At 44.9% G+C, this 20707-nt stretch overlaps 1 protein-coding gene and 1 long non-coding RNA gene across 4 annotated transcripts; one reads left to right on the top strand and one right to left on the bottom strand.

Moving 5' to 3' along the window:
- Window positions 1-5069: 5069 nt before the first annotated feature.
- On the bottom strand, window positions 5070-13624 carry SGK1 (serum/glucocorticoid regulated kinase 1). 3 transcript variants are annotated; one of them, XM_025865663.2, is made up of 12 exons: window positions 13442-13624; window positions 10426-10501; window positions 9906-9981; window positions 9391-9495; window positions 9197-9280; window positions 8943-9074; window positions 8562-8674; window positions 8073-8196; window positions 7526-7621; window positions 6909-7064; window positions 6710-6799; window positions 5070-6290 (listed from the first exon to the last, which is right to left on the bottom strand). In XM_025865663.2, the coding sequence occupies exons 1-12, from the start codon at window positions 13473-13475 to the stop codon at window positions 6123-6125; spliced, it is 1254 nt and encodes a 417-aa protein (XP_025721448.1). In that variant the 5' UTR covers window positions 13476-13624; the 3' UTR covers window positions 5070-6122. The 3 variants fall into 3 exon arrangements, with proteins under 3 accessions (XP_025721448.1, XP_025721438.1, XP_025721443.1); XM_025865653.2 differs by lacking the exon at window positions 13442-13624 and adding an exon at window positions 11534-11879; XM_025865658.2 differs by lacking the exon at window positions 13442-13624 and adding an exon at window positions 10644-10798.
- Window positions 13625-14221: 597 nt separating this feature from the next.
- Window positions 14222-18034, top strand: LOC141372993 (uncharacterized). Its single transcript, XR_012378577.1, has 4 exons — window positions 14222-14517; window positions 15436-15493; window positions 16005-16114; window positions 17636-18034. It is a non-coding gene; the product is annotated as an uncharacterized lncRNA (long non-coding RNA).
- The last annotated feature ends 2673 nt before the right edge of the window (window positions 18035-20707 follow it).

Raw genomic sequence — 20707 nt, forward strand, 5'->3', positions numbered from 1 at the left:
TCCAAATACACAAGCTTATCTGTCTGAACATAATGTTATAGGTAAACACTAAGCAAACATCAAGGATTACCCCAAGTCTTGCTGCCGTAGTTTTTCACAGAGAAGATGTGGAAAGCAGAAAAAACATGTATAAGTGAAATATGTTCTTATATAACAGGTATGTAAGGCCAAAGTAGACCAAACATCTAAGTACAAGGGAAGTCTAAGCAATAATCATTAATTGTTGGTTTTAGTGACTGGGTAACAATTTTCAGGCAATAAGAGGAAAACATTTAAAGTCACTCAGAGAAAGACAATTATCATATGATCTCACTCATATGTGGAATTTAAGAGACAAAACAGAGGAGCGTAGGGGAAGGAAGGGAAAAATAAAGACGAAATCAGAGAGGGAGACAAAGCATAAGAGACTCTTAATCATAGGAAACAAACTGAGGGTTGCTGGAGGGGAAGGGTGGGGGGGGTTGGGGTAACTGGGTGATGGACATTAAGGAGGCCATGTGATGTAATGAGCACTGAGTGTTATACAAGACTGATGAATCACTGACCTCTACTTCTGAAACAAATAATACATTACATATTAATTAATTGGATTTCAATAAAAAAAATAAAAGTACCAAAACCAAACAAAACAAAGAGGAAAACATTTAATTTCTCAAATTGGGCTTAATTAACTTAGATAAGTGTATTTTTCTTAATAGAAGGGTTGTTCTGATTAGCACCAGGTCAAGTTTAACATCATTATGCTCTTAAGACAAGGCTTGAGGCATATGGAATAGAGTTTTTAGAGGCTTTTTGATGGATGAGGCAAGAAATTTTTTTTAACAGGATGGGTAGAGATTGACTGCAGTGTGTAACGTCTTGCCTTGCTAATTATGCTAATTGATAATTGATCATCTGATTCCTTATGTCTTGGGGACGTTGAAGAAACTGGTGGGTGGCCTTTGTCTCAGATTCTGTTATTGCAGTTATTACAACCACTTCAATAAGTCAAGTCAATTACATTAATGAACAAACTACATTGAAGGTGCCTTGTTTGGGATTAACCCTTCTTCCTCCATTCTCAGTGACTCACTAAACTCCATTGATTTGGGGTCTTCAAAACATCTCTTTATCCTTTCCTCACCACCGCCAATGGGATGACTATCAGAAGTCTCCTAGGTGGCTTCCTTTTTTCTTCTTCTTTTAATTGCAAAGCCCTCCCCACACTCACAGCTCTTGGCAAGGGTCACCAGAGCGCTCCTTCCGATCACTCCACTTTCCTCATGGAGAGCCTCCAAATGCTTCCTATTGCTACTTTCTGAATTCTAAACTTCTCCGTGAGACTTTCAGGAACAGCAATGACTAGGTCTGTCTCTCTATTCAAAATGATTCCTCACTGTTTTTTAATATCTTTTTCTCCTACACTCCAGTAAGGAGGAGGGGAAATTGAGAAATGTAATGAGCTGGGAAAGAAGAAATTAATTTGCATTCTTTGAATTCCAATTCCTTCTGGCCTTGTCCCACAGATAACTGTGAAGAGGTAGGTTAGGAGAGAGTTACAACTTGCACAAAGCTGGAAAGCTGATTAGTAGAGTTGGGATTCAGACCCAGATCTGTCTGACACCCTTCCTTTTCCCAATATTCCATCCACTGTACTTACGCAGGCTGCCCCCTTGCTCCCCGACCTCTACCAGCCAGCACCCGAAATGCCCCTCTTCCTGCCTCACTTCCAAGATTCAGTTCCCAAAACAGCCTATCTGAACACTCCAGATTTCCCTAAGCATCTCTGGCCTAAACTACCTGAAAACTTAGCCCCCAAATTAGGTAAGGTGCTCTTCCTCTGCATTCCAATGACATCCCTTTTTTATTATACTACATATTTTTTAATGAACATTTTTGTTGATACATCACAGAGAAAAATGCACATATCATTAGCATAAAACTTGATGAAATATAAAAAAGCAAAACCACTCCCTGAAACCACTAACCAGATCAAGAAATTACCAGCAGGCAGAAGACCACCCCTTTCCTGGACCCTCTTGATCATTATCCCCACTTGCCTCTCCTCCCCAAAGGCGGTCATATCCTGACTTCTATAAAGATTCATTTTGTATGTCTGCTTTCAAATTTTGTATAAATTAAATCATGAAGTCTGGCTTCTATGTTTGTGAGATTTAGTCCCTGTTGTTGTATGTAGCAATTATTCATTCATTTTCATTGTAGTATATAGTATTCCATTATATGCATTCCAGTATGTATTCCATTCCATACACTAATTTATTTTACTATTGGTAGATATTTTGAATCATTCCCATTTGGGGCTAATATGAATAGTATTACTATGAACACTATTGCAAAGTTTTTATTGCTAGATGTACATTCTTTGGGGTATAAATCATGGAGTGGAATTACTAGGTGATAAGTTATACGTATGATCATCTTTAGGAAATAAGGCCAGTTTTTCCAAAGTGGTTGTGCTAATTTATGCTCCCACGGCAAGGTCTGGTGTATTCCCAGCTGCATTTCATCTTCAACAACTGATAGTGTCTACATTATAACTGCGAATCCCACCCCCTTTTCTCCCTCTCTGCATAGCATGACACCTACAACGTATCTTAGTAGAAGTCGGATGAAATAATAAGTGAATGGCTACTATTATTTGCTCCTATACCTATTGTCACCTGTTAGGCAGAATATCATAATGGTTACAAGCACAGGCTTTGAGGACAGGCCATCATGATTTGCCTTCTTACTTCACCACTCACTAATCAGCAAGTTACTTGCCTGTGCTAGTCTGTTCACTTTTGACATCGCAGCGTTGTTCTGAAGATTTAAATAAACTAGACAGTACTTAGAATAATGTCTGGTGTATAGCAAGAGCTCAATAGTGTTAGGTATTAGTGTACTTGAATGCTCAGGGCCTGCACCCAGTTAGACTTCCTACAAATAGAACCATTTGGTATAATAATCTTTGGCATGCCCTCTGTGAAGCCTGCTCCAGGCAGCTGACCCCACAGAACCCTCTGGACTTCTGAAGTTCTCTTTATCCCTCATTCAGCACCTGCCAGACGCCATGAGTAGGTGCCATGTCTCCCCAGGTAGATGGCAAAAGCCCTAAGTGCAGTGACTGACTTAGTCTTCATGGTAGCAGTGGTTTCAAAGTCCCATTTTAACTTGTGGGGATCATAGCTGAATACATTCCCCCAAACCCATTGTTGAACAGATCCACAGGGAGAGAACAATGGAGAAGTGTACTGTCCCCCTTTGCAAACACCACGCTCAAATGTAGTTTCAAATGCTAGCAGGGATGTACTTTACTTTCGTAGATAAAAGATACTCCTGCATGTGCATGACTTGCCATCACAGTACTCAGTAAATATTTGCTTTTTTTAAAAAATTGATCCCTTGTTCTTTCTTGACTTCCTTGTTCTTGCCTTGTTCCCTTCCCACCCACTTGTGTTTGATCTAATCTCCTCCCATATTTGTGTGACAACCCCCAGGACTCCTCTGCTCTTATCAGTTCCCGAGCAACACAATGAGATCCTCTACAGTGATGGACTATAACCCAATAAACCAAATTTCTACGTTAAAAAAGTAAAAGCTCTGTCATCCACACCTAGCCCCTCTATCTATAATTAGATTGGAGATGCTCAACCTGCAAGAACTGTGTCCCAATAAAAATGTGATTCAAGCGCTCATTGTTCAAGAAGGAATTCGTAACCCTTATCGATAATGAGAATGAGGGGAAGATAGGCAAATCGTCTCCCAGTCAGAGCTGGTTATCAATCTTTATTAGGAAAATGCAGGCTTTAGATCCTCTTTGTTGCTCTAGTTGACTTTGGCATGTGTGTCTGGGAGGGGATTTAACATGCAGCTAGCTAGCGTCTGTAGGTCCAATAGCATCTCAAATGCAAAGGGGGGCCCACATTCAACGAGAAGTCATTGACTCACTTTGGTCCCCTTCCTTCAGTGGGTTACCAGGGGGAAGAACTAAGTCATCTCCAAATACCTGTTCAGCCCTTAGAAGGCTTGGGAGGAACGGGGGTGTGTTGGGGGAGAGGGTGTGTGTGTGTGAAGTGAGTCGTTAAGAACCAGGATATAGGGGAAGACGACCACAACTTTCCTGGCGGAATCCCTGGTTAACCGGAGAGGTCGGGTGAAGGCAGCGCAGCGGGCTTAGAGGTCACGGCAGCAGCCATCAGCTGTTTGAGGACTCCCTATTTGCCAGGAATTTGTGTGAAAGGCCTAGAAAAGTGAAAAAGTACAATTTGGACTCAAAATGATGAACTCCTAATATCTTAATATTTTCCCTTCTTCCTCAGTAGGTTTTGCAGTGGGATGGGCCCCACGACTGGCCTCCGCACACCAGACCCACAGTCAGCGGGGCCGCCTTAAGCAGCTGCTGGTCTACACAGGGACTGGCTCCTCAGGAGTCCTTCTCTGAGCTGGCCCCAGACTCCATTCAGCTGTGGGTGCTCTCAGAAACCAGAAGTTCCGCCAGCTCAGCTTCTTGGGGTTCATATCCCTTTATGACAAACATCCCCACCATCTTCAGCAGTGTTCTGCTTCGACTATTATCTTGGCTTCCATTTCAACAAACTGCCTTATTGAAAAAGTTTGCCTTTTCCATTAGGCTTTTTAAGGGCAAAGATTTGTCTGCTTTGCCCACTGCTACATCCCCAGCACTAGAGCAGGGCTTGGCCCAAGAGTAGGTACCCAAAGTAGTTGTTGAAAGAATTACCTGTTACTTTAGGCAAGCCAGATGTCAGGACAAACAGCCAACTTCAGAGGGTAGGCAATAAATACAGAGAACATGGCTTCATGGCTGTCCTTGTGAAATGGATTTGTACATTGAAAAGGGTTTGTTTGACTGACATCATAAAACACTGCTAAGACCTGGAAGATTACCTGGCTTTAGGACCACTCTATACCTCCCTGGAGTCTGAAGCTGCTACTGTTGGAGGCCAACCACTGAGCTGCAAAGTACAGCAGTTTCCCAGGGTTATATTGGACCCATTGTTACCCCTCCGCACCCCACTCAGCCCCAATGGAAATATACAAAATAACACACACAACACAATTCATGTAAATATTTTTCGAGGTTTTATTGCAAACCAAAGTTGGTTTATCACACACAAAAAAAGTTGTGTGGTGGGGAGGGGGAAAAGAATTGTACATATTATAACCATGTTAATTACAGTACATTAAAATGGTGGTTTACATTACAAATAAGCCTGTAAGTTTAAATATACTAGTGCTATAACCCAATGTACAGACTTTCTTTATACAATACATACAATTATCAGGAATGCAAAAAAAAAAAGAAAAACATAAATAATGCCCATTTTACAGGTGACATTTTAAACAATGAAAATACCAGGCTTTGACTGACAACTGGGGCATTGGTCCATAAAAACCCTTTCTAAAAATAGAAATATTTGTAGCAGCAATGCTTTCTTTAAGCATCTGGATACAAGTCATTGCAAGACCATTTTCAATAAATTTTAGTTATTAACTGTATCTTACAAAAAAAAAACAAAACGGTCTACACATAAATTTATCTTCCAAATATGGAAGAAACAAACAATGTCCCACATTGTAGTGTCCTGCAAGTGTCACATTGATGCTTAGAACTAAACCCATCTGTGATCAAGCATACCACACTCATACCACTGTTCACACAGTAAATCCACAAGGAAAAATAAAGAACTGAAACACTCTGCAATAGGAAAAGCTTTGGAGCTAACACGATCTCATCAGAAAAGGCACATTTCATAAGATTCGTTATCACGGCCCAGACAGACCTTCCGAAAACCATTCTTAGAACTGCATCATCCTAATAAAAGGCTACTGCATCTGTCTATGGCGGCACGTAAATGCTCATTGCAGAGATAGCACCATGTTGGAAGGAAGAATAAAAATGAAAACCTCATGAGCTCACTGAGGAGGATGTGCTCTTCAAAAAGCTTCCAGCAAACAGTGTGCAATTAAGACTGCCAAGATGTGCAAGCTTCCAGAGATGTGCAAATTCTCTTTTAAGATGTCCTGTCAGCGGGCAGCTCTGCCACGAGGCTAACTAAAACGCTTACACACACACACACACACACACACACAAAATCCTTCAAGACCACCCCGAGGACTGTTCAGAGGAAAGAGTCCATAGGAGGAGCATAGGAAAAGCCTAGGAAGGCCTCGGCCGCTTCCTTGACGCTGGCTGTGAGGAGGATGCTGTCGGGGGACCTGCCGATGGAGTTGGGGACCGGCTCTTCGGTGAACTCAGGATCGAAGTGCCGCAGGTCACTAGGTCCACTCTATTGAGGGAAGAAAAAAAAAAAAAAACCACTCAGTGTCAAGAATTCAGTGTGCCGACAGGACAGGAAAATGCTCATTTTGGGCTTGAAATACTGGAGCTCGTGTCTTTGGGGTACTATATGGAAACTCCCATGATAACCATCTATTTCAGGCAAAAAACCCACAGGCCACATAAAATTTAAGTAATGAGGAGAGTGTTCACTTTTTATCCTTTGATACTGTAATTGGTGAATGTGTGGAAAGGTTATGTTAGCTTGGTTGGGACAAAAATTCTACTTTTTACCTAGGGAAAATAATGGTTTGTGAATAAAAGATCTGCCAATGTATTCCTCAGGGCCCTCCCCTCTACCACCACCAACTCTTGACTGCAAGAAGTGTCCTTTGGGCCCTCCCATACTCGGAAGAAAGAGATACTCACCACATTTGGGTTGAAAGGGGGAGTAATCTTCTTATTAATGAGATCATCCCAGTTAATCAGGGAGAAGAAGACATGATTCTTAATCTCCATCTGTCGAGAAGAAACAGGAGATGAGTTTAGACAGGTGGAATTTAAGAAGGGCAGTGGGGATCTGGTGTGCTTCCCAGACAGCCCAGGAGAACGGGAAAAAGGTACTCACGAAGTCGTCCTTGGCGCCCAGCCTCTTCGTCCTCTCCTTCTGCAGGAGGCCCTCCAGGAGGTGTCTGGCAGAATTGGTAATATTTGGCTTCAGCTGGAGGGGCTTGTTCAGAATGTTGTCATACATCTCAGCTGTGTTTCGGCTGTAAAAAGGAGGCTGAAAGAAGAGGGGAAATTAACGCTCAGCTGGAACGTTTGTACGGCACACACGACCAACAGAGAAGTCTTCAACCAGGTTAAGCGAGATTTGACAAAGTCTTTCCTTAATAGGTTTTCTTTGCCCTGGATTTTTAAAATGTCTATTTCGCGACCCTCATCAGGGAGTAGATACTAATAAGCCACATTTTCTCTCACATGGGTTAAGGGGGTCATAGCTAGTCAAATGTGAATTTACAAAAGAAAAATTCACTAAGAGCTTACTCTAAAACACTTATAAAATAACCAATAGGCCTCTCTTATCAGCATCTGATAAGCTTATTGATAAAGGGGCAAAATACGACGACCAGGTCTGCAATGGGGCTTGTGCACCCTGATAAGTCTGGATTTTAAGAAGACCACATTCTAGGGAGCACTATCAAACCAGGGGCAAGATTCCATGGCTCTCAACGCGCTACTCACCAGGCCATACAGCATCTCATATAAGACGGCCCCCAGGCACCACCAGTCCACGGTCCTGTCATAAGGCTGCTTATGGAGCACCTCGGGGGCGAGATACTGAAACAGAAGGCAGGAAAACAGAGTTTAGAAGTCTGTGAAACCGGGCAATCCCGCGACCAGGCATGCACTTTGAAAGGGCTGAGACCCTGGATCCACTTGCAGGATACATTTCTTTACATCACTTCCTGATAAAACTGCTGGACTTGGAGGCTGACTGGCCAGGTATGTGTACTGGTATTTAGGAAGCGACTGGGCACCCAAGAGATAGCTTACGTGGGAATTTACAACCTTTCTATGACATGGCTTTTGCAAACAGCTGGTCTTAATGAAAGCAACACGAGGCCTTGGGATTTCTCATGCTGCACCAAACAGCAAATGTATTTTCCTTGCACTCAATTGGACTGAGAAACTTCCAAGAACAATCTATCTTTCTGGTAGTACTTGATTTTTTTCACTTGGCTCTCCCAGGAGGGGGGCAGACCAGGCACTAAGTGGAGAGTGCGCCTACCTCAGGCGTGCCACAGAAGGTGGATGTCGTGCCATTGTGTTCGATGTTCTCCTTGCAGAGCCCAAAGTCAGTAAGGACAATGTGTCCCTGTGAATCCAGCAGAATATTCTCTGGTTTTAAGTCTCTGCAAAAGAAAAAAAGAAAAAGAAAAAGAAAAAAGTTGTGTCAGTTAATTTCACTTCATAAGAAAGCCTCTGTGAAATAATAGCTCGGGGTGTCAGAAGCATTTCCAATTCACTGTAGCTGTATAGTGAATAAAAAAAAAAGGGAGTCCTTGTTTTGCTAATCTATTCTGGATTAGGCACAATCCTAGCTGGCTAGTTCCCTGGTGGCATGGAGTCAAGGCAGCTCACATGCCAGGGGATCTGGTTTTAGGTGACCAAGCTGTACATAAATACAAAATTATTTTAAGGCTCTGTCAAAGACTAGGGCTCGGTCTCCTTTCTCCTTTCTACCTGGGAAGGTAACCTTGAGAGCTCTCCAGCTTACCTATAAACGATGTTCAGGGAGTGCAGGTAACCCAAGGCACTGGCTATTTCAGCAGCATAGAAGCGAGCCCGTGGTTCCAGGAAGCAACGCTCCCTCTGGAGATGGTAGAACAGCTGCAGGAGACAGAACAAAGTTAGGCTGGGTTGCCAAGGCTTGATAACAATGCATTTAATTAAGTCTCGACATATATAGCTAAAGGGGACAATTGCAGGAAGTGGCCTTAAATAGTCTGTTAACTATTTGCAACCTTCAGGTTGAAGGAAAGGCTAATTCTGGTAACTTTTCCCCCCTAAATATCATTGAAAAACTTTCCTCTCAAACTAAAACCAGGAATGCCAATGCCCAGACATCCAAAGGTTAGCTCATATTCCCGCCACTCACCTCTCCACCGTTGATGTAGTCAAGGACAAAGTACAATTTGTCAGCAGTCTGGAAAGAGAAGTGAAGCCCCACCAGGAAAGGGTGTTTCACATTCTTCAGTAGAACATTCCGTTCCGACATAATATGCTTTTCCTAGAAAAAGGACAATTAAAGATTTAGTGGCAAATTTCAACTTGGTACCCAAATTCCAAGGTAAAACCACTCAATGAATGTCTATTTTCATTCAGGTCCAGTCCATCAAGTGCATTTCGTACCTCCTTCTTTTTCAGGATGGCTTTCTTCTGTAAAACTTTGACTGCATAGAATGCTTCTTCTGCTTTGTGTCTTGCTAGAAGAACCTGGAATTTCAATTAAAAAAAAAATCATTTTGCTACCTATACCCATGGAGAATGTTAAATGAATGTGAATGAAAGACTATAAATTATGAGGTCTTCAGATCTGAAATTACCTTCCCAAAACTGCCTTTCCCAATCACTTTCAAGAAGTGAAAGTCAGATGGTTTAGCATGAGGATTGGATGATGGGCCAAGGTTGATTTGCTGAGAAGGACTTGGCTGGAAAAGAAAAGTTTTCTTTTAGTATCCTTGCTTCAAAGGAACACAACAATCAAGGACAGGCAATGTAAAAGACGCTACATCTGCAAATGACTGAGGCAAGCCACCACACATCATAGACACAACCAAGACTACTTTTCATCCGTACACATTAATATTTCAAATGGGAGTATGGAAATTGTACACAATCGTGTTGTAACCAGATAAAACTTTGAGGCAATAGGCCTTTTAAAATACTTCACTGACTCAATAGTTAAGTAAGTGCTATGTCACTTGTTATGCCATTAACTAGGCATTCCTGTCTTAATACGAATTTCTAGAAATGCTATTGTAATCCATCAATGTAGGAATACTAACTGACTCATTTACAAGATTCCTCTACAGAAGCATCACAAATAGAGAATACTTACTGGAGGAGAAGGGTTGGCATTCATAAGCTCAGGCTCCTGAGGTTGGGAGATTTTCAAAATGGACTGAACTTCAGGGCTAAAGAGAAAGGAACGACTTAGAACCTCCTTAACTCGACACAAGGGGGCACAGCAACACCAGTAGTTTCTGGCTCAACTTTTCCCCAACCGTTCGGAGTGTTTCAACCAAAAACATCCAAAGAAATTACTCAGTTAAAGAAAGTAATAGCCAAAGAAAATAATAAACCCAGTTAAATACAGGGATGAGGGTTCTTCATGGCAACAGGAGGTGAATTAGGCAAACATGAATATTTTATCTTACAGCTCTAGGGCTGGCCAAATCAGCCCATTAGTTTTAATGTTTAAAATGTTTTCAACCGGGACTTAAAAGAGAAAAGGGCTCCCACCCTCGGGGAAGGCTTCAGCTTTCTGATCAACCCTCTGATGAGAATGTGTCTTTACTGCTGGTAAACTGAAACTCTACTACTTATTTTTATTTCTCCCAGTCCTCCCCAAAACTTACTGTTTGCATGCATAGGAGTTATTGGCAATCTTCTGAATAAAGTCGTTCAGGCCCATCCTCCTCTGTTTCATGAAAGCTGTGAATTAAGAGAGGAGAAATAAACAAACGTCTAGAAGGCTTCGTAACGTCCGACGCCACACACACTAATCTGACGCGCGACCTTAAAAAAATTTCCACCTCGCATATCCTAGAAGTTCAGTATTAATTTCTACACTCACCGATGAGAATTGCTACCATTCCCCTCATTCTGGAGTAAGTGAGGGTGCCCCTAGCAGCCTCGGTTTTCACCGTCATCTCCGCAGACAGAGCGCGCAGGGAGACGTTACTGACGGGAGACTTGCTCAGCCAACACTGGCCGGGCGCTTCGCCGCCCGCTTTATAAGCCCTGAGCCGCCGCAGGGGCGGGGCCCACGCGACAATGAGGAAGCGGCCCCGCCCAGGCCCCGCCCCCAAGCCCCGCCTCCGGCGGTCGCGCAGCCCGGCAGGCTGCTCCCTCCCGGACGGTGGCGGACGGTTCGACCCCCCGCCGGAGGACAAGCCCGGGGCGGGGGCGGGGGAGCTCGGGGACTGCCCGGGAGGCCCGGCGCGGGTCTGTTACCTGCCTCTCTCGGCTCCCTGGCCGGAGAGAGGGAAACCGCAGGCGGAGGGGGCGGGGGGAAGGGAGAGTCCGGGGTAATTTTCCACCTTTCTCATTTATTCCGCCCAGCTAGGGAATCAGAGTCCCGGCACTGGGGCGCTTTCCGCCCGGTGCTCGGCCAGCCGGTGGCTCTATGCCCGCTCTGGTTTGTCAAACCCTGACTGCCGACTCCCTCCCGGTCCCGGAGCCAGCCCTCTCCCCTCACTCCCCCGGCAGCCTCGTCAGCCCCCACCCGGCGGCCGCGCACCACCAGCCCGAGGTGTCCGTCGGACGAGGGTGGCCCCGCGCGCCCTCATCTGCGGGGTCACCGTGGGTCCGGGACGCCGGGCGGGTCCTCCGCTCCCGCCGCCCTCTCTCCCGGCCTCCGTGCCTCCGCCCTGCGAACGCGCACCCACCCCCGGTCCCTCTCGCCGGAGCCGAGCGACTAGCGGCGGAGCGGGACAGTCCCCGCGTGGCGGCCGCGGCGCTTACCCAGGCCGGTCAGCAGGAAGGACTCGCTGCGTTTCTGCGCCTCGGCCCTCTTTTTGTGGCGGGGCCGGAGCAGAGACTCGAGCCGGGCCCTGGCCAGCGCGCCCTGCATCTCCCCCATGGGCAGCGGCCGCCGGGCGCGCAGCGGGCGAGGGCGACTGGAGAACACTGACGTTTCCTTGAAGGAGCCGCCGTGACTCAGGCCGGGCAAGATTTCCTGCCCTGAGACCCAAAACAAACAAATGGCCCTTGTGCACGGCCGAGCCGCTTCCGAAAACGCCTTTTTTGTGCTTTTGGCCAAAGCCAAGCAAGGCTGCAAAATCCCAGAACTTGGAAGCGGAGGAAGGAAGGAAAGAAAGAGGGAAGGGGGAGGGAGAGGTCAGGAATGTGTAGGGGAGGGGGCGGAAATAAAGTTCGTCTCTGCACTAAGGGAAAAAAAAAAAAAGTACAATCTGCATTTCACTTTTTTTCCCCCTAATCTTTGAGAACATTCTGTCCGTTCCGCCTGTAATTTTTTTTTCTTGCATCTTTAATCTCCGCCACGCCATGAACACGTGAGGAAGTGGCAAGTTCGGGGAGTGGTGGCTCCACGCGAGGCGCCGACCTGGCGTGACCCCGGGCGGCGGCGACTGCCCGATTCCCTCTCCCGCTCTCCCACCTGAAAACTCTGCAAGGTCGCGTTACATTGTCTTAAAAACCCTCAGTTTGTCCTCGTCTTCCCTACCCCTCCGGTTTATTTCAGGGCTGACCCGGGAGTCTTCTTACAGTTTAACCACCTTGCTTTCTCTCCCAAGTCCCAGGTAAACTGGGACTCGCGCCCTCGTGAAAGAGTAGCCCGGTGCCTGCGCTCCAGAAAGCGGAGGAGAGAGGGTAGCTTGGCAGAGCAGTGGTGCGGGGCCTTCCTGTCCCCCCGCCGCTGGGACATGCCTGGGCGCTGCAGTTTGACCGCCGGCGCGGGGACTCGGGCCAGCGCTGGGCGGGGGAGCCACGAGCGGAGCGACGGGGCCGCTGGAGCGGGAGACGGCGCTGCAAGTCACTAAGGTTTGCAGGGCCGGTACCCAGCGCTTGCTGGTGCTCTCTGCGGTGGCTGCCCTGCCCTGACCCCCTGTCAAGGGCCCTGCCATTTTTGAGTTGCTTACTGGGTCTGACACACTCCGAAATACCAGCTGTCAAACCCAAGAATAGCATGTGAAGCGGTTTTTCTTTCGTCCTGGGCAGGGATTTGTTTTGCAGGTACAGCCACCTCATTTGCCCTAATATGATCTGTAGCCTCCGAGGCTTCTTGGTTTGCTCAGTTGCAACAGCCCCAGACTGGGAGAAGGGAACACACATCTGTCCTGGAGAGTGGCTGGGAACCGTTGCTCAGCACCCACCGTTAAAACACTTCTCAGTGCCTGATACTGACGCTCCCAACTCAAGCAAGGTTTAGGAAACTCCAAATCACAGTAACTGGCCCATTACTGCTTCCTCTTCCATGGATTCTTCATACAATACGACTATGTTACCGCCAGTGCCCCCCACATTGCGTGTTCCATTTCAACTAGCCCAGCCGGTCCCTTATCCCACACCATTCTGCCCCCTTTTAAAGAGAGCAAATTTGCCCTGGGTGTTATATGCAACCCATGAATCACTACATCAGAAACTAATGATGTACTATCTGTTGGCTAATTGAACGTAATAAAAGAGAGAGAGAGAGAGCACAGATGTGGCAAAGACTGCCCAGAAACACCAACCTGCACCAAGATTTCTGCTTGTTTGTTCTTAAAATGTGAAACTGAGAAACCTTCCATCAGACACCGCCCCCTGCGTCCTCACCTCCTGTGCCTTCCCCAGGCCAAGGAACCTCAGATCCTCTAAAGCATCTTCGGTTTACCCATCCCCTCCAAATTATAGTAATAAAAGTACACAAACCTTTCAAAGGGGATTGTATAGCTTCCTCTTTCATTCTTCAGGTTGCCGAGGATATGAAGGTCGGGGATTACTTTCTGGAGGTTGGAGGTCGAGCTCAGTTATGGCTGGAATAACCTCCCTGCTATGCGCCTGATAAGGCTGGAAGCCGAGGTGACGGGGAGCAGAGGAGTGCAAGACAGCTGTCCTGCTCTGTTATGCACCCCACTTTATATAAAGGCAATTTACATACAGGAAGGGAGCAAGCTGCAAAGTTCAACACTGGGCCATTTATTCTCTCCATTGCAACATCACTCAGAAAATTACAGTCATCAGCGTCCTGCGTTTATTACACCCCCAGTAAGACACACAAGAAATTTAACTTTGACTGATTATCATCACAAATCAGTCCAGAAAAAATTCAAAACACATGCAGAGTGTTCATATTTTCAAAGAAGCTCTGCCACATGCATTCCAGGAGGAACATGGAATTCAAGTTAGAGGGCTCTAAGTGGAATAGAGAAGAGGCACAACCATATGATTTGTGGTTGGAACAGAAAAGGAACGTCTGATGTTCTCCTTCCTCCCCCTACCCTAATGTTGGGCAGTTGGAGACGGACGGTCTGCTAAACTTATCATTTAACGTAGAGAATCAAGTTGTTGAGACTGGCTTTTCTTCCAACCGGATACCTGAAGGGTGGAGCAGGCGCCCCCTGTTCTGTCCCAGCAACCTACTAAGACTTCCGAACAGGAAGGTGACACACAGCGGCGGGTGGATGCGGTAGGGGGGTTGGTAGACGGGGGAATGGTGTGAGACACGGGCCTGTTAACTCTGCACAGGCTTTGGGTTGCCCTGTGGCCGCTATTCAAACGCTTGATCTGTTCTTCCTTCCCGTCGCCAGCCTCTTTCTTTGGTCCAGAGCGTCTTCCTACCGGAGGAATCCGGCCCCTTTCCTCTTACTCCCTGGTGGCGAAGTGGCCAGAGTTGCGTCACCAAATTGTGCTTGTAAATGCAACCCAGAGGGCGATCGCGTTCTCTGGCAGAACCACTCTGAAATGCAGAATTTCCCCCACTTCTCCCGAGGTTTAATCAGTTCCAGGTAATTTCTCTACGACACCTTGTGCAGTCACAGAAAATACAGATGGCTTGGTAGGAGATAGGCTAATTACCTCCCCACTCCTTCAAGCCAGTAATCTCATTTATGCCGCATAGTGGGGAAACTGCAATCAAAACACTCAAATGGAAATGATTCACCAAGATATAAAGTTTGCACGGAAACAAATCATTTTCCAGTGCATGTGTATTTTAATGCTTCAGAAAATCACTTAGTTCTTCTACTTTAATTTTCCTTAATGAAGGACTGTAAATACTGAAACCTGAAAGCTTTACTAAGATAGGACCCTTTTCATTTAATTGGCAGGCTCAGAAAACAAATTCCTGATATTTCTCAACATATGAAAGGAAATATTTTGAAAAATATATTTTTTTAAAGATTTATTCATTTATTTGAGAGAGAGAGAGAGAGAAAGCAGGGTGGCGGGTAGGGGGAGGGAGAGAAAATCCTCAGGTCAACTCCCTGCTGAGTGGGGAGCCCAAAGCTGGGCTCCATCCCATGACCCTGAGATCATGACCTGCATAGAAACCAAGAGTCAGACACTTAACCAACTGAGTCACCAGGTGTCCCCAAAAGTATTTTTATAAGGACTTAGCTCTTCGACTACTTAAGTGTGTCAGCTATATAAGGTACAATACTTTCCATTGATAATGGGAATATAATTGTTTTGTATTGCCCAAAGGGCCAAAAATTCTAGAACAATTATGTGCACAGTTTAGGTTCCCATGCTTATTGATTCATTCATTGATGCTTATAGAATCCTTTTCCTGGAGCATCACCAAAAAAAAAAAAAAAGTACAGAGAAACACCAAAAAAAAAAAATTATTACTCTAGAGAGCAACTAAATGGATCAGTTTTTGTTGAAGGTTGTCACCAAATGCATGCCTTTTTTTTTTTTTACAGTATTCATCAAACAGAAAAAGATGGCAGCAAATGAGTTTATTCACAAGAGCTATTATAGGTAAGTAATCAGCAGTGCTGGTTAAATAAGAGCCTATAGATCACAGGTTCTATAGTGATTATCACATCCTGTACTCTTATTTGTCAAAAGTGACATGCATAAAGAAGGTAAGGATCTGATTGAATAGATAACTATTACTTCGAATACCAGCGTTCAATGTTATTAAAACGCACAAAACTACATGCTTTATTTATGCAGGCCTTATTTCTTTTTCTAAGACAGTGGTTTTGAATAAAGCAAGACTCTACACTGTAAGAACCTTGGAATAGGGTTTTGCTACATAATGTACACGTGGCTGTCTGGTATAGAGGCCTTAGGTTGTTTTCTCCAAGAGCACTTTTCAGCTATTGAGGATTCAGCAATTGCTGTTATTTTTCTTCTGAGTTGAGCAGATGATAGGCAAAATTGTGAAGTAGCAAAACTTGCTTTTGAAATCGAATTTATCGCCTCCCTGTAACCCTTCTCTGTCACTGAAGTTAACTTCTATGCCTCTCCTGCTTGCCACCCACAGCCCTGGTGCGCTCTGTGGTCCTGCAAACCCGGAAAAATATTGCCTTCCACCCTCCTCCCTGCTAAGGCCAGAGGCCTCGAAGCCCTGCTCTCAGCTAATCGCCACAGGAGGTATTGACCTGATTCTCCTTCCCTGTCTCCCAGGCTTTTTCCCTCCTTCCCTCCTTCCCTCTCTTCCTCCCTCCCTTCCATTTGTTCATGCAAGCATTTAACAAGCATTTATTAAGTAAGTATGAATATTAAGCTCAAGGGACACCAGTATGAATAATCCCGTTATTTGAAATTCACAGACTGTCATTCCGAGTGGGGAGCACACGCATAAATTCTGATAGGATATGATGAGTGTTAAAACAGAGGTAACAGAGGTCTGAGCAATCTACCTTAGAAGCACAGAGAGAGAACTTTTCTACTGGGGAGAAGCAGCAGACATGCAGTTACTGAGGAAAGTCTCCCACAAAGACATAGTATTTGTGCTGATCCTGGAAAGGTCAGCCGGGGACAAAAGAGGAATGTCATTCTAGGCAGAAGACAGAGCATGAGTACCAAACTCTGAGGTGTTACATAGCACCTCTGGAATGACTTGGAAACACGGCCCTTACTCAGCCCTCTCACACAAGCAAAATGTACAGGGCCCTTGCTACGGCCGCTGCAATAGCAAAATAGCACTTTTCTTTCCTTTTTAGTTTTTTTTAAGATTGTATTTACTTATCAGAGAGAGAGAGAGCACAGGCAGGGGGAATGGCATGCAGAGGGAGAAGCACCCGGCTGAGCAGGGAACCCGACATGGAACTCGATCCCAGGACCCTGGGATCATGACCTGAGCCGAAGGCGGACGCTTCACTGACTGAGCCACCCAGGCGCCCCACCTTATTCTCATCTCTGGGAGGTTGTCATTGTCTAATGTAGCATGATCCAGTGAGCAATAAATAAAAATAAAAAATAACTATCAACCAGAATATAGTATGAAGGGCGAGAAAGAGCACATATTTGACAGCTTTATATTTGGCTCACAGGATTGACCTGGAAAATGACTTCCAGAGAATTTTCTGGATGATTATGAAAAATAACACAGAGTAAATTGGAAAAATTCTTTAAGTCAAATTCAGTATTATCTGCGATTTTCTAAACACAAGAGGACTATGGTCTTACTGAAAGCCTTATATATTAACGACATAGCTTTATTGTTAGGCATTTGTATTTTAAAAGGCCCCTGTCAATTCAAAAATATTGATTTGTAATGGTAAAATGCCAGGGATGGAGGCAAGGAAATCCAGAGAGCTTTGGCCTTCAGAGCCTCTTCCTTCACTCTGTCCTAGGTGAATACACACCTGCACTGACTTTCCCTGTAAGTCCCCCAGCCCAGCCTAACATTCAAGCCTCACAGCGCTTGAAATTTCCTTGCAGGCTGAATCCTTCATGGGACACACATATTAAAGTTGTGACCTACATGAAGACGGCATAAAGGGCTCTCTTTCACCCCCACTTGATCTGCCAAGTGCCAAGAGTAAATAAGGAAGCTGGATGTTTGGCAGACATCTTTTGCCAGACTGAAGTGAAGCCTGAAAGCTTTAATTTGGCCAGAGTCAACCTCTCCCTAAATCTCTCCCATTTATGACCCTATAATTTATCTAGCAAGAAGCAACAGAAGCTCGTCCTAACCAAGGACCGTTTCCTGTAAACCCTGCCTACAAATTGCAGCAACAAAACAAGATAAATGCGACAGTAACCAACATGGGAAGACCAGGGATGGGATGGCTGGTGGAAGGCTGACGGGCATCATTTGAGTGTAAAGCAGTTTAGTGAAATTCCTTTTGATTTCAACCCTGAACAGAAGCTACATACACCTTTATGTCACCTCCCTCAGCAAGCTCTGGAGTGTCGGCAGCTTGCTGAAGGTGGGGCTCCTTGTGGTCCACGTTAGTGGGCTACGCCTGAGGCTCCTTACCTCTGAGATCCTAGACAAAGGATGCTCTAAACCTTGATGATCTGTATCATGGGGATGCTAACTTAGTATGAATTGCAAAAAATAAATGAAATAGAGAATTTAGTAAGTGCCTCACTCAAGTTGGAATCTCACACAGGAAGTATGACAGGTCTGTGTTCCTTACCCCCACCCTATACACATCACAACTACAAACAGAACATATCATACAACACAAATGACTCTCACAACTCAAGACAATAATGGTAACGTGCTGTGCTTTAAGCACATGAACCATATGGGCCACTTAATCTGCTAGGCCAAGGACCGGCCTGTGTGATGGGAATTCCATTAAAGGCCTGAAAAGACAATCCATTTTGTTCTTCGGATGGCCCCCTCCTCTTTTGGTCTCCCTATGGACAATGCTCCAGAATGGGTTGTACCAAAGAACTAAATACCATGATAACAGAATAAACACTTATTTATCAAGTAAGGCTAAAGTTTAAGTAGAACAAGCAGGGAGTAAGCTAAAAGCTAACCCAAAGGAGTTTTTAATTGTTTAGGGTGGGTGGGACACAATAGAATGTACATTTGGGCCTATTGAGAAGGTAGGGTAATTGAAAGCAGATCAGAGAAGGCTAGCTAGCACAGAGGACGCTTTTCCTCCGTTATTCAGCTTGTCCTCAGGGAAAGAAGAACAAGCTCCGACTGACAATGTGTGGCCTGTTAGTTTTAAGTCATTCAGACCTCTATGAAGCACTGCTTTTGTGCCAGGCAGAGTGCTAAGTCCTGGGTCTAAGAAAGATACCCAAGATGGGCAACATTGCCACACTCAAGGATGGCAAACTCCGTATGTGTTTGGCTAAATTGGATAGTGTTTTCCCCAAAGCAAAGGTAAGCTTACAGATACTTCTCCTTTCTCTTAAGGCCCAGCTATGCCTAAATGCCATTAAAAAATAGCCTGGGGCAAATTTAACCATTTGTAATACTTACTTTTTCAAGTGAGGACTAAGCTGGGAGTTCTCCTGTAGCTGTCATATTGTCTGGGAAAAGATAAATCTAAAAGGAACTTCTTGGATGCCTAGAACAACCTCATGTGGCTAATCCTTTGGAACCTTCCCCTTCTCTACCCAGCATTGTAGCCTTTAGTCAGGGATTTTGTGGCTTAGTTATTTACATCTCAAGTGCCTCTCTGGACTGTTGAGTTCCTTGAAGATGAGACCACATGGGCAAGATTCATGTTTCTTGCCGGCCTAATGTTCATTAATCAGGCCCTACTCTCATTCCCTCTTTCCATTTTTCCCTTTGCTCTCCAGGCTGGTACCATCTTGGCTCTACTCCTTTTGCAAAGCCAGCCTTGTGTCTGCCTTTGGGACTTTGTCTATGCCATGCCCTCCACCTGGGATGATTTCCTCCTGGTGCTCACATGGCTGGATCCTTCTTGCCATTTAGATCTCAGAGTAAACATCACTTACACAGTGGACCTAAACTAACCAGCTGGCCATCCTTCATCACTCACGCTATTTCAATTATCTGCATATTAGTTTTATTATCTGACATTTTTCTTGGGTTCATTGTTTGTCTCCTTGCACTAGAAAGCAGTTTCTGTAAGATAGGAATATTTGTTTTATTCTCCATAGTATCGCTGGGGCCCAGAAGAATGTGTGGCCCAGAAGTGCTTAATAAATGAAATGACTTAATAATATGCCCCTTATCTATTGCTGGGCACACAATAGATTCTCAACCAAGTTTTGTTTTCCTCCCTTCACCTAATAATCAAGGGTACATTTTCTTAGCAATCCCTCTACAACTCACTATGAAAAGCAAGACAAAATCAAACCAAACAAAAAACTCTTGAGTTCAGGTATTTTGTTACATATTATATATTATGCTACTCAACTTCAGAAAACTGAGGCACTAAATTTTATGAATGATGTGCAATGAAGATTTTTAAATCAAGGCCATTCTTTTGGTCTGATGAGGCCACTAAACAATCATATTGAATAATCATTTTTCGAGAAAACTGAAGTAGATACTCTTTTTCACAGACAACATTTAATGGATACTTTGTCAAGTTCAGAGAATCAAACCATTGGGTGGGTGGCCATCTAGGCTTTCATCTGCCCAGCCTGGTAAATACCAATTCAGCCTCTTATTCCAAGGACCACAGATAATTGTCCAATGAGTCAGAAAAATGTATCCCTTTTTTTAATCTCCTTTTAAACTTGCTCCCTAAATTCTCCATTGCCCCCGCTCCCCGCCCCCCACCCCCACCAATTCTTCACTGTCTCTGAAAATAGAATTTTAAAGTGAGAATCCATTAGGTTCTGTGATACTTCTGCTTTCCACCAAAGGCCCTCTGGCCTGTTCCCTTTATGAACCTCCCCAGTTTTGCAGGTGTGGAATGGTCACATTCATGAGATGTTGGTAGTTGACCAAGGAGAACTGCCCTTTTTTAAAGTTTAAAGAAACAGCAAACTAACTTGCCCAGGGTGGTGCAGTTGGCGCTCTCAAGGTCTCTGCCCAGCTTTCTGTGATAGCCCAGCAGAATCTGTGAAAGCAGATGTACCCTCAGTAGATGATGGTAGCAAGATATCCTACCGTATTTGTAGATACGTAGGAATAAAGGGAGGGAAAACCCTCTCCATTAATGATGCCATATGAATTTGGTTTATAGAAAAGCATGCTGTAATAACCTCTTTGATTTCTGTCATTCAGCCAGCGTTTCCCCAAGAGCCTGAGGACACGCAGGAAAACATGGCCACCTCACAGAGGGTTTCCCA

This window comes from Callorhinus ursinus, unplaced genomic scaffold, assembly GCF_003265705.2.
Source record: "Callorhinus ursinus isolate GAN/ISIS: 27379988/994484 unplaced genomic scaffold, GSC_fseal_2.0 scaffold6, whole genome shotgun sequence".
Taxonomy (NCBI): domain Eukaryota; kingdom Metazoa; phylum Chordata; class Mammalia; order Carnivora; family Otariidae; genus Callorhinus; species Callorhinus ursinus.

What these genes read in the sequence shown, in the direction of transcription:
- SGK1 (XM_025865653.2), bottom strand. Translation starts at nt 11,651, where the DNA reads ATGGGGGAGATGCAGGGCGCGCTGGCCAGGGCCCGGCTCGAGTCTCTG. An exon ending in AACTCCTATGCATGCAAACA is followed by an intron (nt 9,982 to 10,425) that starts GTAAGTTTTGGG and finishes CTTTCTCTTTAG; the next exon opens with CCCTGAAGTTCAGTCCATTT. An exon ending in TGGGCGCCAAGGACGACTTC is followed by an intron (nt 6,800 to 6,908) that starts GTGAGTACCTTT and finishes TCTTCTCGACAG; the next exon opens with ATGGAGATTAAGAATCATGT.